Consider the following 19,750-nt stretch of genomic DNA (forward strand, 5'->3'; position numbering starts at 1 on the left):
ACGACAATGCAAACTTTTTTTTTGAGATAGGAGCCTCAAGCTGTCCCCCTGGGTAGAGTGCCGTGGCATCACAGTTCACAGCAACCTCCCACTCCTGGGCTCAAGCGAGTCTCCTGCCTCAGCCTCCCAAGTAGCTGGGACCACAGGCGCCCGCCACAACGCCCAGCTATTTTTTGGTTGCAGTTGTCATTGTTGTTTTTTTGGCGGGCCCAGGCCAGATTCGAACCCGCCACCTTGGGTATACGTGGCTGGCACCTTAGCCACTTGAGCCACAGGCACCGAGCCTTAATATTCTTTATTATGTCATTACAGTAATTTATGCTAAAATAATATCCATATGCTTGTGAGAAAATGTAGTCGATTCCAAAGATGCATAACTTTCTCCTGGGAGTGAGTTAGTGTTAAAGTGTAATAAAATGAAGGGTGGTCCACAGCAGTGGACTTACCAAAAACAGAAAAGTACTATAGGAAGGACAGAACAGATGATCTCTGGGTTTTTTATTATTATTTGAGACAGAGTCTCACTTTGTTGCCCTTGGTAGAGTGCCGTGGCATCAAAGCTCACAGCAACCTCAGACTCTTCGGCTTAAGCGATTCTCTGGCCTCAGCCTCCCAAGTAGCTTGGGCCTCCCAAGTAGCAGGCACCCACCACAACACCCAGTTATTTTTTAGAGACAGGGTCTTACTCAGGCTGGTCTTGAACATGTGAGCTCAGGCAATCCACCAGCCTTGGCCTCCAAGGGCTAGGATTACAGGCATAAGCTGCCGCACCCAGTCTAGATGATCCTTTTTAACATATAGTTCTTTAAAGCTAAAGAATCCTTAGTGGATTTAGCTAAGATTATAAACTGAAAAGTCCAAAAAAGAAAAATTAAAATGTTAATAGAAGAAGCAAATATACAGCATTTCATTTATCCAGGAAAGAGGTATTTTGTGTGCTTAAAGTTTTAGATATCTGAGCAACCATCTGTTTGAATAAGAAAACTTTAAATATTTTTGTTGTATGGACTGGCATTATTAGGCAATCCATAGCATAATTTGACATTACCCTCAAACTTCACAGTCATACTTATGAATATTAATTTATATATGCTAGTTAACTTTCATATATTTTTAACCTCTCATTTATTTTCTGATTTGTTTTTTGGGGTTGCATGAAAATTCCTTCTCCATGATATGTTGTTTGTCTGTTTTACCTTTTAGCTACTAACATTCTGCTTCCACATCAACTTTTCTCTGATATGTTCTTCTAAAGAGCCCTTCAAAAAGTAAACGTAAGCTATTAATTTTGTTCTTTTGACAACTTTTTTTTTAATTTAAACTGGAGGTGGGCTGAGGAGTAGTGCTTGATTTATTAGACAAAACAGATTAATTATTATTATTGTGAAGTAGTTGACTAAATTTTATTGCCTGAAAACTTAAATTTCTACCAAGATATAAATTATAAACATTGAATAACAAACAAGCATACTGACCCCACTTAATACTTTTCATAATATTTTGAAATGAATAACCTCAGACACAGTATCTCTTCTAATAGAAAAAAAATTATCTGAAGTTAAGCAGCCCATGCAGTTTATTTTGCTTCTTATGTTTAAATTAAGCTAAAACACATACTTAAAAAAAAATTTATTGAGGTGAAATTCACAGAACATAAAATTAACTATTTTAAAGTGAACAGTTCAGTGGTATTTAGTACAGTCACAATGTTGTGTAACCACCACCTCTAGGTTCAAAATGTAAAATTAAAAAAATAAACATTTATTTTCAGAAACAGGATTAGAGACCAGGTACAGAGGCTCGTGCCTATTATCCCAGTGCTTGGGAGGCCAAGGCAGGAGGATTGGTTGAGCCCAGGAGTTCAAGATAAGCCTCAGTAATGTAGCAAGACCTCGTCCCTACCAAAAAATGTTAACAATTAGCCAGGCATGGTGGCCTGCACCTATAGCCCTAGCTACTGGAGAGGCTAAAGTGGGAGGATTGCTTGAGCCCAGTAATTCAAGGTTATAGTGAGCTATGGTTGTGCCAGAGCACTCTAGCCTGGACATAAGAGTAAGACCTTGTCTCTAAAAAAAAAAAAAAAGATTTTTTTTTCACTTTTATTTTATTTTTATGTACTTTCTAATTTTCTATATGTTGTCTATGGCTATATCACCCTAAATGTGCCTAATCTTGTCTGATCTATATAAATATATTTATTATATTAAGAAAAACACTGCAATTTTAAAAATTAAACACTGCAAATTTAAAAGGATGCAGAAATCTGGCGGCTAACTTAGGAATTCCTTCCTTCTCTTCCTTCTATCTTCCTTAGAATGTACATACTTCCATTTTAAGACTTAACATATTATATTGGTCTATTTTCCTTTCTGCCTCCTTTTTAGGGCCCCAACTGTGACTTTTCATATATGAATACTGAGTTCTTGGTCCTGTACTAGTTGCTCAGGAAAGATATTTGTGGAAGCAAGAGAGGCAAAAAAGAGAAATTCCTCAAGTAGGTATTTCCAGCCACCTATCTCAATAATTATATGATATGTGGGAACCCATCTAGTTCTTTCCTGAAAGCTTTAGACAATGCCAATTTTGTGTATATGAGTAGAATTTGAGGGCAGAGTGATTGAATAGGCAGATAAAGGCAGCTTACCCAGACCAAAGTCAAACCAGGCAAAGAATTCACATTGAACACAAAGAGACCCAGAAATGGAAACAACCAGAGAGCAAGGTCACTGTGTATAAAAGGCTGGGATTTTTATTGATAAAATAGAAAATAATGTGATACTGCCAAAATACAGGGTGGTTTCCTAACACACAGGCAGAACCAAGGCCTTATCTGTGAGGGCTGAGGGATGCCCTCGGAAGGGGGGGGGGGGTGAGGTGAAGTAACGGAGATGGGGGTACTTCAGAGGGTAACTGTAGCTGAAGGAGGCCCGTAAGCAGATACTCTGGCTAGAACACAGAAGCCGCTATGTTAATTACACTTTTTATTTTCTGTACTATAAAATGTTTTGACCTCTTAAGAAGCTTGGTGGCCTGAGAGCAATTGCTCACCCAATTCTCAGAAATAGCAAAAATGCTCAGCCCAGTGGGAGCACAACCAATCCAAGTCTGCACCCCCAATTATCTCCTTGTCTAACTCACATAACAGGCTAAGATTCCCACTTCCCTAAATCACCCAGGGCCAGGGCTAGGCCCCAGACGTCTCTGTTTGCCCAGGGCCACCGACATTATACAAACCAGTCAATCCCAAGCTGTCTCCCAGAACCCTCTGATAACGCTCTGGCCTAGGCTCTGGCTCTCACTCCTAGGGCTCTGCATGGCAGAGGGTAACTCCTTCAGCTACAGTTACCATCCATTCAAAAGTCACAGTGCCAGGGTGGCGCCTGTGGCTCAAGGGAGTAGAGCACTGGCCCCATATGCCAGAGGTGGCGGGTTGAAACCCAGCCCCAGCCAAAAACTGCAAAATAAAAAAAAAAGTCACAGTGCCTTTCACATTCCCTTCTCTTGAGAAATATAAGTAACAAATTTTTCTTTCTGGGCAGCAACCTCATCACTCAGTCATCTCTTTAAATTAAAATCCTATGGGTACGGATTATCAAATAGCTTCCTTTAACATCTCTTCATGAAATTCCTTGATTCCCTCCTTTTATAAGAACTTGAAATACACTTGGCCTTCCGTATCTGTGAGTTCCACATCCATGACTCAACCAGCCACAGACTGAAAACACTGGGGAGGCTCGGCGCCTGTGGCTCAAGTGGCTAAGGTGCCAGCCACATACACCTAAGGTGGCGGGTTTGAATCCAGCACGGGCCCACCAAACAACAATGACGGCTGCAACCAAAAAAATAGTTGGGCATTGTGGTGGGCACCTGTGTTCCCAGCTACTTGGGAGGCTGAGGCAGGAGACTCGCTTGAGCCCAGGAGTTAAAGGTTGGTGTGAGCTGTGATGCCAGAGCACTTTACCCAGGGGGACAGCTTGAGGCTCTGTCTCAAAAAAAAACAACAAACAAACATTGGGGAAAAGACAAATGTGGGCCTCCCTACTGACCATGTACAGGCGTTTTCTCCTGCTATTACTCAGTACAGTGTGACAGCATTTATGTAGCATCTACATTGTATTAGGTATTATAAGTAATCTAGAGGTGATTTAAAGTATACAAAAGGTTTCTGAGATCCTTGATTGTTGAAAGAAAGGAAAGAAGGAAAGAGAGAGAGGGAAGTAGGAAGGGGAAGGAGAGAGGGATGCAGGGAGGGAAGGAAAAAAGGAAGGGAGGGAGGGAGGGAGGGAAGGGAGAGGGAAGGAAGAAAGAGAGTGAGAGGGTGTGAGTAGGTTATATGCAAATCCTACACCATCCTACATCAGGGACTTAAGTATCCATAGGGAGTCCCAGAATCATGGGGTGGGGAGACAACTATATTTAATTGTTCCTTTACCTCTTATCTTTTGATTCCTATGATTTGAATACTTTAAGGCCTTTTAGTGCATCAAAAACTGATGAAAACATGATCATCCTGCAGTGAAAACCTGAGTAACTTCCTTTCTGGCCTGTAAGACTTGCACCATCCTGAGGCTCAGAGCCGAGAAAGCTATGGTGCCCTGGGAGAGGAGAGAGGAAGGGGGACGGGAGCCCCAGAGCTGCCAGTCCAGTCCCGGAGGCCTCCCTGCAGACTAGTGCATGGTGGCTGTGCATGAGTTGGATCACACAGTAAGAAGAAAAAAGCAAAGACAGGAAGAGAAACAGAGAAGAGGATGAAAAAACCCAACTGGATCTTGTTGGAATCTGGTGGACAGTAACAAACTTCAGTGAAATTTCAGGAACCACAGCCATCGAAATGGATAAAGGAACCTACATACATGCACTTGACAATGGTCTTTTCACACTGGGGGCCCCACATAAAGAAGCTGATGAGGGCCCCAGTCCTCCCGAACAGTGTACGGCTGTCAAATTGTCCAATTCCAGAATTGCCTGAAATCTGGTTATGGAAAACATCTTGGTATAAATTCAGATGGACTTGTTGGGTGGTCAGACACAATTAGACGGAGAGAACAGTGGGAACCAGTCTTTCAAGATGGAAAATGGCTTTACTGGCCTCAACTAGCTGCTTTATTAGATGCAATGAAGCAGGTGACATAGAAGCAAAAAGTCAAACAGCAGGAGAAGAAGAAGTGACAAAGATTCAGTCCTGTGCTGAAAGGGAAACCAGGAAAAGAGACGACGTCCCACAAGGAGACAAAGGCAACGTAAAGCAGTGAAATGAGTTACGTAAAGAAATTTCATGAAGGCTGTGTTGACCAGTTGATGGAAGTATTTCAGATTGCATGTGAAAACCCCACACTGTACCCCAGAAGTGCATTAATGTACATAGTTACCATTCAATAAAAAAAAAAAAAAAAGAAATTTCAGAGCTCTAAGACCATAAGCTTACAACAAGTAAAGAAGACAGTAAAATTCTTTAAAAGGCTCAGAAAGATGGATTTTTGCATGAGACCCTTCTCGATAGGAGAGCCAAATTGAAAGCCAACAGATACTGCAAATGACCAGGATTTTTGTTTTTGCCCTTTTTGTTTTTTTCTGAATAAAATATTAGAAGTGCAAAAAAAAAGAAAAAGACTTGCGCCATCTCGTGCATGTTCTGGGTATACAGCAGGTATACTATATCCTTTTCCATACTTGTTATCTGGGGGGCCTCAAACTATTTTCAGTTAGGCTTTTTTCATATAAAAAAACAAAACCAAATTTGCCTGTTCTATACAACATGGCCAAAATATAATAGGACCTACATACCCCCATTTCCTGCTCATTTTCTTTGAAATAAATGAGCCCCGGGGCCCCCTAGTCACAAGTTCCCAGTAAAGTATTCTAAGTCCTTCCCCTCCAGAATACACCAGCACATGGCACTTGCTGGTTGCCTGGAAGAGACAGAAGGAACCAGATGACACCAGCACACCACAGTCCCCTGTAGTCTTAGCACATCTAGCCATGAGCAGCTCACCTGTGACACGTGGGCGCAAATGGCAGCCGTCAGGGCCCAGAATACATTGTCAGGGCTCTGGACCATCTTCCTCATTTAAATCTGACATTAATGAGTATTTTTATATATATATATTTTTTAAGTAAAGACGACTCTAAAGAGTTAGCCCACAGTTATTTTACACTGAGTATAAAGAAAGAGCTTTCAGGGCGGAGCCTATGGCTCAAGGGAGTAGGCACTGGCCCCATATGCTGGAGGTGGCGGGTTCAAACCCAGCCCCGGCCAAAAACTGCAAAAAAAAAAAAAAAAAAAGAAAGAAAAGAAAAAGAAAAAGGAAAGAAAGAGCTTTCTTTGGGGGTGAGGAGGATTCTTTGCCAGGCCTGTTTCTATTCATGTTTTATCTCATAAGCCATATGTCTGAATCTAAAGGTTTGGCCTATTGTAAAAATACACAGATATAAGCAAATATAAGAAAAAGAGAAGTGAAACAAAGAAATGGATACAGAGAAAACAAATAGACCAGAATGTCAACACCAGGGAAAAGAACTAGCTGTGGCCGTAAGACTTTTCCTGAGCTGCAGATTTGACTCTGAGTTTCCTGGGCACCAGAGAAGATGTTATATAATTATCCTACTTCTCAGTCCCAGAGAGTGGATGGGCGCCCAGCAATCTGGGCTTTACAAAGCGTTCATGGTGATGCTACCGTAGGCTAAGGTCAAGCACCCCTGTTATAAAGAAATGAGATTTAATAGGAAGGGCACCAAATACTAATCCTGGTAAATCCGAGAAATTCAAGCAGCTGCAAACATAAAATTAAAGAGCAATTCAGCAAAGGCAATATGCAAAAGGGCTAAGATAACATAGCCTAGGTATGTGGCTTTTGGTGACCCCGCCTTTACTAAGTCTGGAATGGACCCTAACACATCCATAGGTTTTAAAACACCAAGCAAAGGGATACATGCTATAGTTCTAGAAGTTCTTGTGCAACTCAAATTCAGAATTTATTTCTTCTTTCTCTCCCCTCTAGTTCCCTTCCCCATTATGTAAGTTGAAACCTCAAAACTGCCATAGGTACCATCCTCCCCATCATTCTCATATCAATTCTCATATCCTATGGAAGTGACGTCTTTCTTTCTTCTTCTCATTCAATAATTCATTCATCAAATATTCACTGAGTACTTACTAAGTGGTATAAACTCAACAGGGGATGTAATCAACAACAACCACAAAGCTGTGCCTTGGTGGAGCTTATTTTCTTACCAGGGAGACAATAGATAAGAAAATGAGTGAAATATATATAGTAGGTTAGTAATGAGTGTTGAGGGAAAAAATAAAGAAAGGAAGGAGTGAAGAAGCTTTGAAGAGGAGCTTGGAGACTTTAAACAGGGTGGCTAAGGAAGCCCTTGCTGAAAAGGGGCCAGCTGAGTAAGACTACCCCTAAGAGCACTCCCAGCACAGGCCTGGCAGGTGCAAAGGCCCTGGGGTGAGAGCATGTCTGGCTCATTTGGGAACCAGCAATGAGCCAGTGTGGTTGAAACAGAATAAACAGATGAGACCGAGAAAAGGATATGGGGTAAAGAGATAACCGGAGCTGAGATCACATAGGTCATAGAGGAGGGGACCTTTCTGTGAGTGAGGCAGGAGTTTGAGCAGAGGACTGGCATTGTAACAGGGTCCCCCTGGCTGCTCAGTCCAAAGCAGACTGAAAGGGTCAAAGCAGAAGAACCTGCCCGGCAGACTGCTGGCCTCGCCTTCCTGTCTACTGGCCAAACCCTCTCACCTGGGCTCTGTCCCTAGCTTCACACACAGGTCTCCTCCCTCCAGTCTACTCCTTTCTCTCCTGAATCTACCTCTTGTTGTGCAGCCAAATCCTGTCCATACCTCTCCATGCCCCATTAGGGAAGAGTCTCGTGAAAAGCTGCCCCTCCCAGTCACCACTACATAGACTACCTTACCTTCCCAACCTGTCTCCTCAATCTCTACCACATACCTGCAACCCACCAGCAACAGAAAACTTGTTCAGCATTTTCATCTGCACAGGTCTACCTTCTGGCCTGTGCTCCGCTGCCTGGAATATGCCTACACATCTCCACCTACTGAAATTCTCTCAATCTTTCAAGGGTCATCTCAAATGCCACCTCCCCCAGGCAGCCTTCCCTGATTTCTCTACTAGATGTTCCCTCGCCAGCCTCTGACCTCCACACCACCATATCTATCTCTTCTTAGGGTCTTTCACTTATTTCTATCTGTACTTTGCCTTCCACCCCAGTGGACTCTAAGGTCTCTGAGGATAAACCATGGCTGATTCATCTTTACTACTCCCACATTCTGGAAGAGGGAATATGTAGCGAGTTTAATGCTGTCAACCTTATCCTCTGAGGAACAAAATTCTGTAACTTTCTATGGCCTCTTTAACTCAGTTTATCACCTCAGTGTAACCATTTTATTTAGTTAGCATTCGAAGGATGTTGCACTCTAACACAGACAAAACTGTAGCAGAGAAGAATTTGTTGCCATTTATGCTGAAGTATAATGCTAAGCAATTAAGCTTGAAAGATTAAAAATGGACACGAAAGTACTTTTTTTTTTTTTTACAGTGAGCTGCCACCAACATTTTTGTAGATAGGAAGATGCCCAGTTAAATTTGGAGGGTTTTAAAATGCTAGACCTCAAACCCCGGGAAAATTGATCCACTTAAATATTTTAAGTGTTTATTTTTATTGGTAAGATTTTGATGGAATCAATGCTAATCTCTTTGTGGAATGTAATGCAGACACACTGAGAATTCTACTTTGCCCTTTGTGGGGTTTTAAATCAGCCCTATTCCTGCATAATTTATAATAAGAATATGAAAACACTGAATCTGATTTTCCCAATGTCTGTCATAAAAATGTGGAGACAGAATGGAAAGTGCAGTAAATTTCCTTCTCTCATTCTCTAGGCAACAGAATTTCCGCGAAGGGCACCATTCTCTATGGCCCAAATAGTTCTCTTTTCAAGGAAGTGTAAGTTACCAACTTCCATCCACCTCCTCTTTGGAGGAGCTAATACTGGTATTCAATTTTCAAATATAAAATAAAGACCAAAATAAAGTCCTGCTCCAGAAAAAAACAAAAGATCTGGGACTCACAGTCAGATATGTTTTGTTTAGTTTAGTTTTGTTTTTTGACAGTCTTTCTCTGTCACCCTGGGTAGGATGCAGTGGCATCATCATGGTTCACAGCAACCTCAAACTAGGTCTGGGCTCAAGCGGTATTCCTGACTCAGCCTCCTAAGTAGCTGAGGCAGGCGCCCACCACAACACCTGGCTAATTTTTCTATTTCTAGTAGAGATGGGGTGTTGCTTTTGCTCAAGCTGGTCTTAAACTCCTGAGCTCAAGCAATCCACACACTCCCTCCAGCCTCCCGGAGGGCTAGGATTACAGGGGTGAGCCATCCCACCCAGCCTCAAAGTCAGATTTAACTCAAAATGAAAGCTTTGCAAACATTCTTTAATGCAAGACCTCGATAGTGAATCTCAGCTTTGTAAAAACATACAAATTATATCACTAGCAGAGTGATTCCCAGAAATTTAAGTTGTCCTTTTGAAACATAGTAAACATTAGACAGTCACAGCCTTCAAATGATAAATATTAGATACTCTAAGCAGTGGTTCTCCAGCTTCCTAATGCTGTGACCCTTTCATACAGTTCCTCATGTTGTGGTGACCCCACACATGAGGAGCAGTGTACCGGTTCCTAAGACCATTGGAAATATGTGTTTTCCGATGGTCTTAGTCGACCCCTGTGAAAGGTGAAAGAGTCGTTTGACCCCCAAAGGGGTCATGACCCACAGGTTGAGAACCGCTTCAAGGAAATCAATGTGTACCAGATAAATGTGAATTAATTTTAAATATTCTAATTGAACAATATTCTAACATCATCACTATCACTTGAATCATTTTTAGCAAAACATTTTCAATTAAAACAGTATTTTTTTCCTAACAAGACAAAGCGCCTCTTAAATTTCCAATTTTGATACAAGTAGAAAATCCAGTACAATTGGAAGAACAAAGTAAATCAGCACTGTCTCCTGATCAGGAGGTCTAGCGACAGAAGCAGGATTGGTCATCACAAGGTATAGAGTGAAAAAGAAAAATTTATCAGAAATACTACCAAGAAAATCAGAATAGAATTAGATTTTATAAACCAACCACCCATCACTGTTCAAAGACCCCTGTTACTTTTGCTTTTGAAAGAAACTACCCTGAACCATCAAACTGAATGTAGCAAAGACAGAGAAAAACAATATCTACCAATAAAAGAAGATATTCAACAAAATACGGTAAAGATTCAATTTCCAAAAATCATTTGTAAATGGTGCAGTGGCTTTTATTACTTTTGAACCTGCATGTCTAAGTGTGGCAGGCCTGGGACAACTCCAAGTAATTTAATGGGGAGGCTCAGAGCATGCTGGGTGGGGAGATTGGCCATGAGGTGCTGGAAGAGAGGACAGGGTGTGGGGACTCGGAGACACACCTCAGATCACCTTGCTCACAGGGGGAGGAAGCTGGGTGTTTATCAGTCATCTGGTTAAGATTTCTTTGGGGGATGGGAAGCTGGGTGTTAATTCCTTGATATCTGAAGACGGCCTCTGGCAGGAGCCAAGCAGTTTTCCCAGCCTACAAAGAAAATCTTCAGACAAATGAAGCCAGTCCTGGCAGCTGGTAGCCCTCTGCCATGAAATCAGTAAGGTGCAAGATTGTGGATGGGGCATCGATGGCACTGCCTCTCTGGCATCCTCCAAAAGAACTTCATTCCCACCAACAGCTGTATGCACTGTCAGCATTTAATAGCAATCTTCTCCCCCTTTTCTCTACTCTCCAAGATAGTATTTTACATTCAAGTCATCTACCCCCAAGCTATAAAATATACAATTTTATCTTACCTATGCCTTAATGTTCCCCATAAATTAAGATTCTAAGTCTATCCTGTTCTAAATTCTTTAACATCAACTTTGTTTGAATAGAGCTGTTAAAAACCACTCCTTTGCCAATAGCCATGAAAAATGATGGGCTAGCCAACACGGGAAGAGTTCAGGCCATGCTTGCAGCCACAGGATCCTTTCTGCTATCAGAGAAGAAGAAGTCACTTTGGCAATTCCATAAGTCCATACTGTCACAAAACAATGGGGAGGAGGGGACCCCGTCTAAAACTGAAATGGGAAAAAGCATTTTCAGTGAAATGTCACTTCATTTGCTTTCACAAATACAGATTTTAAAATAGTCCCATCTATTATTATTCTTATAATAACAGATGAGATCTGCAGGGACAGGTCCATAATGTGTTAGTAACTTTGCTCCGGGCCTGAAAGAGTCCTCTTTCACCTTCCTGCATCTGTAGTCAAAAAGAGATGATAATGTGCTTACGGAAATTTTGCCTTAAAAAACTTGACTGATATCAGCGCTTGATAAATATTATGTTTCACAATTTATACCAAAAAGAATCAATTCAGAGAATTCAAGAAATAAAGCTGAAACTAATGGGAATGTAATATTATAGTTTCTGGAATTAAAAGGACTGACTGCCATTCAAAAAATATACACAGGCTCGGCGCCTGTGGCTCAAGCAGCTAAGGCACCAGCCACATACACCTAAGGTGGCAGGTTCGAATCCCCAGCCCGGGCCGCCAAACAACAATGATGGCTGCAACCAAAAAATAGCCGGGCGTTGTGGCGGGCACCTGTGGTCCCAGCTACTTGGGAGGCTGAGGCAGGAGACTCGCTTGAGCCCAGGAGTTGGAGGTTGCTGTGAGCTGTGATGCCATGGCACTCTACCCAGGGGGATAGCTTGAGGCTCCATCTAAAAATATATATATATATACACAATACTGAACAAATATTGTCTGGCTAACATCAGTTCAAATCTTTTAGGTTTCAGATTGTCTGATCTAGTTCTAATATGATCATTGTTTATAGTTAAGAGAAATAAAAATGAAGAAATAAATGAGCACATCACCGAAACTTTGTGAATGTTTCTACTCTGGATTTGGAGGTGCGTGTCCTGGCCACCCTTCTCTGCACCCACGTGCAAGCACTTCACAGAGGTACTGTTAAAAGAATCCCTTTCTGGTAGTAGGTTTTATACATGTCCTTCTATACACACGAGGCCACACTAACAAAGCCACTGTCCCTTTGGAACAAACCACCTGTTACATAATTCAGTATTTTAAAAATCATATATTTCTAGTTCCAGTAAATGATACCTGCAAACATCTGTATCTTTATGATCTAAATCAGTGCTTCTCAAACTATCTCTGAGGAAGGACCATTTTTTAAAAATTATTATTTCCAGTCTGTCATCTACTGATACTTTGACAAAAATACACGAATGACGAATTACTAGAAACGTAATTCTTTTAAACAGACAAAATAAGAGCCCAACTTTTGTTATTATTATTATTACATTCAACAGATATCAGATTACTCGGTCAAATTTCTAAAAGAGTTTTGCCCCACTGTCTGTGAAGCTCACTATTTATACAGTGGCAGAACAGCCACGGGCAGCTGGGGACAGCTCTGGTCTGGGGACCACACTTTGAGTAGCACTGATGTCAAGGACCATGCATGTACGGATTTGAGAGACATACTTTACCTCTGACATCCTTTCCAAATCCCATAGAAGAAACTTTTTTATCCACTTGTTCGCTGTTATTTGATTTCTCCTTCATGACGTCGTCATCACTAACGGCTTCAGCCGAAAATTTTTTCTTTTTTTTTTTCTTGTGTCGCGGTGGAAGCTTTTTTGGAAAAGTAAACATTGGGAATATCACAAGAAACATTGCAATGGCACAAAGGAGGAATCCACTCCACCTAAAAAATCGGGAAACGTGAATAACATTTACGGCTTTTGTTTGGTGAGCGAGAGCAAATCAGCAAAGCAGGAGTCTGAGGTCATAAACTTCTCCAGAGAAAAGTTTTTCCCTTCATCAATTGTGAAGTGATAGGAAGTTGAACAAACTAAGAAAATAAAGGGACTCCCCCTTTCTGTGGTGGATAGGAGACGTATACTCAATAATCATACCTGCTTCATAATGCAAGTATTTCTGAGCACCTGTGGGTGCGTTCCGCAACTAACACTGTTACCCTAGTACAATGTATATTTTATAATAAACCACCAAATCATACATTTTAAAGGAAGAATAATATAAATTGTGTAGCTCTGTAGACCGATATAGACACTTTTTTCTTAGAATACAAGCATTACTATCTCATATGAAATATATGTTAAATTGGTGGTGGTATTCAAATGTTTTTCTGCAAACACTTAGGAATGTATTGAACCCTCCCTTAGCCAACCCTCACAATCACCAAGACATTTAGACGTCCTTGGTTTCTATAACTTTTTTTTTTTTTTAAGAGACAGAGTGTCACTCTGTTGCCCTCAGTAGAGTGCCATGACATCATCACACAGCTCATAGCAACCTCCAACTCCTGGGCTTAGGCGATTCTCTTGCCTCAGCCTCCCGAGCAGCTGGGACTACAGGCGCCCACCACGACGCCTGGCTATTTTTATGTTGCAGTTTAGCCAGGGCTGGATTTGAACCCTCCACCTCAGTACATGGGGCCGGCGCCCTGCCCACTGAGCCACAAGCGCTATCCTGCTTTCTATAACGTAAAGCTATTGTAAGGATGCCAAAAGTACAAGAAATAATCTCCAAGAAATGAAAGAATGCACACAAATGTGAGATAATGTGACACAGATAATGACTGCTACCAAACTTCAGAGAGGGGAAATTAACACATGTCAGAGAGCTTCCTGAGAGAGGCAGGACTTGTGCTAAGTAAACTTGAGACTCTGCCTTTAAATTCACTGAGGCGTCATGCTGCAGAGAGCTGGGAAGCAACTGTAGAGAGTAGAGCTCAAATTCCCTCTTGTATAAGAGCCTTGTGTGGAGGTCTTAGGCTTCTCGCTTGCATAAATCTCCCTATAGGGCAATTTCTCAGTCCCCTCTCAGCCCTGCCTTAACAAGTCTCTAGTCCTACCCAGCAGGGTGGCCACAACTCCATACTCTGCCCTTAAAGCCTCCAAGTTCATGAATGCTCAGTATGTTCCCATTATTTGTAACCAGAATGCAGGCAGCATTCTAAGCATTCGGGTTGAATACAATCTAGTATGAATGTAGATCAACTGCAAAGTGAAAATCCATTTTTAAAAAAGAAAGTTTCTATTAAAGTGCGGCTATCAGCTGCTAAAGGTCACAGCTGAGTTGAGAGAAGGATTCCTACAACCAGTCATTAATAAACCCTGTGTGCTATTTTCAAAGATATTTCAAGTTATAGCAAATAATTTTAAGATAATCAGAATAAGGCTCTATTTTGAGACGATTACTCAGGGCAGACTTCCAGCACTCTCAATTAGTCAGAACATAATCACAGTTCAGTGCCTGATACAGATTAGGTACTCAAAAAAATTGCTGGAAAAGATAGGTTAAAAAAATTTTTTTCATCTGTCTGCAGTGAACATAGCCCTTATAATGTCTGGCCCTTTTAGAGCGTGGCTAAGGGACTTACCTCTCTGGAATGTCCCTCCACACACTCCAGCCCTGACTGCCTTAGTCCCCTTGGCTTCCCATGCTCTCTTCAGAAGAGGGCAGGCAGTAGAGTGGAGGGCGCAGTTCATGAGCTGTGCGTTCAGACAGACCTGCGTTTGTATTCCATCTTTACCACTGGCCAACTATGAGATCCTAGTGAAATGATTTTGCTTTCCCAAATCAGCCTACTCATACGGAGGGGGCAGGTAATAAGTTCAAAGGTCATTCAAAATTTAATACAACAATGTTATGATGGACCTAATAAAATGTCTACCCCCAAATCAGCAATCAATTCATGGTAGCTAGTTTTGTTTGGCTGGTTTGGTTTTTAGGGATCTACACTTCCTACCCACCCCACCTCCAGGTATTGACTTACAATTATATACCAGCATTAAGGATACACTTATAATAGCCCAAAGTGACAGGACATAACAGAAGGGGAAGAACTACAGCATGTAAACAAAAATAATATGAAAGTGTGAGGTCATTTCCAAGCAGAGCAAAGCAGCCCACATTCTCCAAGTCTCTAGTAACACTGGTATAACACATGAAGAAATGAGGTTGCTAAAACAAACCCTAAGAGAAGCTGAGTGAGACAAGAAAGTGTGCATTATATGTTGGAAAAAGACATAGCAAGAACAGCTGAACTTGAAAGGCTGGGGTACACAAATCCTTTTCATGAGCCATTACTTAGAGACCTTCCACCAAGTGGATGGGTTAAGTGGACTAAGACCTCCGCCCTGGAGTCAGTTTCCTATCCCAGCTCTCACTGCCTCTGAAGCTTTGGAGAAGTCATTCAATTCCCTGCACATCAACTTCCTTGTCTGCAAAATGGGCTTAATATTTGTAACTACATTGTTGTGACAAGGTTTAAATGAGCATGTGTGCAAAGTTTTGTATAATGCTTGTCACATGGTAAGTACTCGATACATAATAACATGATTCACTCATTCATTTCTTCTCATTGCTGCTAGACATTGTATGAAACATGGTAACAAATAACTATGTTTTTGTTCAAGGTAGAAGTCTGTTAGAAACAGAGCAACTCAATAACATGTTTAAATATACCTTTATTATATATATTTCTGTGTTGGCAATCTTTATCATTTACAGAACTAACATTAAGCCATGAAAATGGATGAAGTTACTTGAACACTGATTAAGTTCAAAGGACTAAATGGCTACCACATACTATGTGACAGGAACTCTGTACACAGAGCCCTGCCTATACAAACTCGCTCATTCCTCACAATTAGCCTGTAAAGTGGGTACTGTAGCTATCTTCTTTTATGGATTTAAAAGGAAGGAAAAAAAAAAAAAACAGAGGCACAGAGTGACTTCCCCAAGGTCATGTAGCTACTAGGTGGCAGAGTAGGATTTAAACCCAGGGGAGTGTGGCTTCAGAGTCTATCCTCCTGATCTCTCCATTTTGCTGCCAACGAGATTAATGTCTCTCAGAACACTTTCCAAAGCCAGCATAAATCATTTGTAAGACTGGAGTGCCTGCCTCCTTCCTTCTCCCTGCCCCTGGGTTGGCTCTCCCCCTTCAGCTGTTCCCTAATTACCATGCCCTTCTCGCGGACATCTGTACAGAATACAGGATACACACTGGGCGTTCACAAATGTATTTTAGTAATCTAGTTTTCTGACAATGAAAAAAAAAATAAAACCCTCACTCTGATTTATTTCAGAACTGAAAAGAGAACAGCTGAGACCAAAAATTTCACTGTGAGTCAGGAACTTAAAACTCCTGTTATTCCCCAATGCTGTCAGGGGAACACCTTCTTGCATGACTTGAAAATTCAACTATGCTTCGTACTCCCAGCTTCAAAAGCAGTATATGTGAAAATAAGAAGTGTTGTACAACAATATTTGTTAAATGCCTTGAAAACATGTGAAATATAATTCCCACCAGCCTCAGAATTATGAGGCTGTTATCCTGTAATGAAACACAGAACAAGTATTCAAAGAAACTTGTAATTACTTGACACATGTTATTTCTAATACTGAAATATTCCCTTTGTTATGAGATGAAAATTTCTTAGCAATCTGTACCTATTTCCAATCCATGTACAATGAATGAATTCAGGACACCACTATTTCCAGTTAGTGCTTGCAATCTTGAAGAAATAACTTTTTACGTTCAAGTTGAGGACTGCAAAGTACTCAAACACAGCCCTGATTATCTGGATAAACAACGTGGTACTCAAGTTGCAGTTCTCACCCTGAGTACTAAGCATGACTTACCTGCAGGACGATTAAGGCCTAGTGAGTAGAAGAACAGCTAAATCTCTAGCACATGTAGGGAAACAAAATACTACCAAGAAAAAGAATCACTGAGAGCAGGACAAAGGAATAACAGTGGCAGAGTCGGGGGCAGTGGCAGAGGGTTGTCAAGCAGAAGTACAAATCTAACAAGAAAGTGGGCACAGAGAAGATAGTGAAAGTCATGGCTACCGTAAACAGGGAAGTCCCTACACAGCCATGGCCGCCCTTGTCCTTCGTGCTGCTATGAAGGAAACACTCTGATGCAGACGAAGCCGCTGTCAACACCCTGTATTAGTCTCCTATGGCTGCTGTAACAGGTTACCACACACCCAGTGGCTTCAAACAACACAAACTGATCAGTGCTATAGTTCTGGAGCTCAGAAGAGGAAAGTGGGTTGGAATGGCTGCCTTCCTTCTGCAGGCTGTAGGCGGGAAGCCAGCTCCTTGCTTCTCCCTAGATCTCCTTGCATGCTTTAGCTCACCGCTCCCTTCCTCGGCCTTCAAAGCACATCACTCCAACCTCTGCTTCAGTCATCATAGCTCCCTCTCTGGCTGACCCTCCTGCCTCCCTCTTCACTTTGATTACACTGAGCCTGCCCAGGTCATCTGAAATAATCTCAACATCCTTAACTTAATCACATCTGCAAAGTGCCTTCACCATGTAAAATAACATATTCACAGGATCAGGGGATAAGAACATGGCTGTCTTTGGGGGGAGGATTATTATTCTGCCTGTAATTCCCCTCCCAGGGTTCTTTCAGCTGTTTTTCATCTCCCCCTTGGTGAAATTTTATTATAACTGCGAGAGTACTATGATTCTATCATTATAAAGAAGTGAAGTGCAAAACATTAGAAAACAATTCTTACCAGTTTCCAATGAAACGAGGGTCATTCTGGTCAAGGTGAACAGGATTTCTGGGATCAACATAAAAACCAATAAGAAGTCCACCTAATAAATATCCCACGGCAGGGCCAAGCGCTCCCATCACATACATGATAGCTGAGGAGACAGAAGGGGAAAGGTGAAATACAGCAACATTTCCCTACACGCCAGCCCTAACTCCACTGTCATAGCATCGATAAGCCACAGTTACAGCCAGTTAACTTCCAGAGATGGAGACCTTCAGAGATGTGTGTCTACATAGACATCCGGGTTTCAAGCATTCCCTTTATTTAATTTATTTATTAAGCCATCCTTTATTTAACATAAACCATCAGAATCCCCTGGAGAGAGTTTTAGTTGCCTTTATTTTTTAATATAAATATTCTGGCTCCACCTCCAGAACTACTACACACAAGTTTCTAAAAGAGCCCAGCTAGTTAATGAAGCATTGAACAACCAAGAGAAAGAAGGTGAGAGAGCAGGGGGATCACAAAGTAAGAAAAACAAATGTAGTTGTCACTTGCATAGCTGGAAGATTCTAGCAGGGAATTCAATGACAGATTTTGGCATGAGGATGGAGGCAGAATTCAGTTAAATTTGTGAAGCTACTTACATGCCCTCAAATTGCTAATATTTTTTAAACCATCACTTTAGAATCACATAAGGTCTTACACTGTATTTAGTTTATCGTTAATTGAAGAACCGTACTTAAAGATGAATAAATCTCCTTTGTGTCATAAGGTCCAAATGGAAAGCACCAACCACAGATAGACTAGAAAACAGTTTTTCACAGCACATGCCCAGGGTCGAGGGGAAGGACAGTGGGTATGTCTCCCTGGCCACAAATCAGAAAGGCTGTCATTGTATCCAAAAAAAATTTATCATCAAAATTGACTTATAGCAAACAATAACAAATTCATTAGCATTCCTTTAATTTTTTTCTATTTTCCTACTTTCCCTTCTGTAATTGATTTGGTTTGGATATTTGTCCCCTCCGAACCTCATGTTGAAATGTGATCCCTAGTGTTAGAGGTAGGGCATAGTGGAAGGTGTTAGGGGGGCCTTGGACCCCTCAAGAATGGCCTCGTGCTTGGGCCTCCCGGTAGTTAATGAGTGAGTTTTCACTCTATTCATTCCTGAACAAACTGATCGCTAAAAAGAGTCTGGCACCTCTCTCCTCTCTCTTCCTTCCCCCTTCCACCAAGAGTGGAAGCTTCCGAAAGCCCCCACCAGAAGCAGATGCTGGTTCTATGCTTCTTGTACAGCCCACAGAACCAGGAGCCAAAGACACCTTTATTTATAAATTACTCAGCCTCAGGTTTTCCTGTAGGAGTGTCTAACCTTTTGGCTTCTCTGGGCCATATGGTTAGAAGAATTGTCTTAGGACACATATTAAATACACAAACACTAACAAAATCTGATGAGGAAAAAAAAAAGTCCACACATAATTTTTGCGATATCCAACACCACAGATAAGCAGAAAAGTTCTCACCCGACCCCACGTGGCCCGAGGGCTGAGGGTTAGACACCTCTGCCGGGATAGCAACACAAATGGACAAAGACATTAGTCCATTTTAGTTAAATTCTAAACTAAATAATATTTTGCCAATTTTAAAATTTTAAGATAGAATAAGGAATTCCTTGAGAGTCATAGAAATATCTAGCCACGTTCCAAACCCAATTTTTTCCTATTTGAACTCAGTTATTTGGAGACAAATCAATAAACACATCTAAGGCACCGTTGTAGGTAAGTCATGATAACAAAGTCAGTTGTTAAGTGTTTCTCATCTTGAGTGCCAATGCTGGGGCTCAGAAACTGATATCCCCAAGTATGGAGCTTTGACAAACAGAACTGAAGAAGCCTCCAGGGCTCCCTGACCTTCCCCACCTCCGCCACCCAAAGAAGTTGAAGTTCCTTTAACTGCCTAAGATCCAGACCCACCGAGAGCAATTGTTTTTTCTTCCCTTCTCTATAAGACCAAGAACAGACTCTCAACAGTCAAAGAGAACTGTTCACAAGTTAGCCTCTATTCCAGATCCATTCATTCTCCCTAAAA

The 19,750-nt window shown here is 41.5% G+C and overlaps 1 protein-coding gene and 1 pseudogene across 2 annotated transcripts in view; one reads left to right on the forward strand and one right to left on the reverse strand.

The window, feature by feature from the left end:
- Positions 1-19,750, reverse strand: part of SLCO5A1 (solute carrier organic anion transporter family member 5A1) — a 156,797-nt gene that overhangs the window by 64,816 nt on the left and 72,231 nt on the right. For both annotated transcript variants that reach the window (XM_003797257.1, XM_023517554.1), the window contains 2 exons: positions 17,678-17,810; positions 12,604-12,821 (listed from right to left, as the gene is read on the reverse strand). In XM_003797257.1, coding sequence (XP_003797305.1) covers positions 12,604-12,821; positions 17,678-17,810 — 351 coding nt within the window. The remainder of the gene's footprint in view (positions 1-12,603; positions 12,822-17,677; positions 17,811-19,750) is intronic.
- On the forward strand, positions 3,314-5,543 carry LOC105887741 (annotated as a pseudogene).

Source organism: Otolemur garnettii, unplaced genomic scaffold (assembly GCF_000181295.1).
Source record: "Otolemur garnettii isolate 467f Iridium unplaced genomic scaffold, OtoGar3 scaffold00113, whole genome shotgun sequence".
NCBI lineage: Eukaryota > Metazoa > Chordata > Mammalia > Primates > Galagidae > Otolemur > Otolemur garnettii.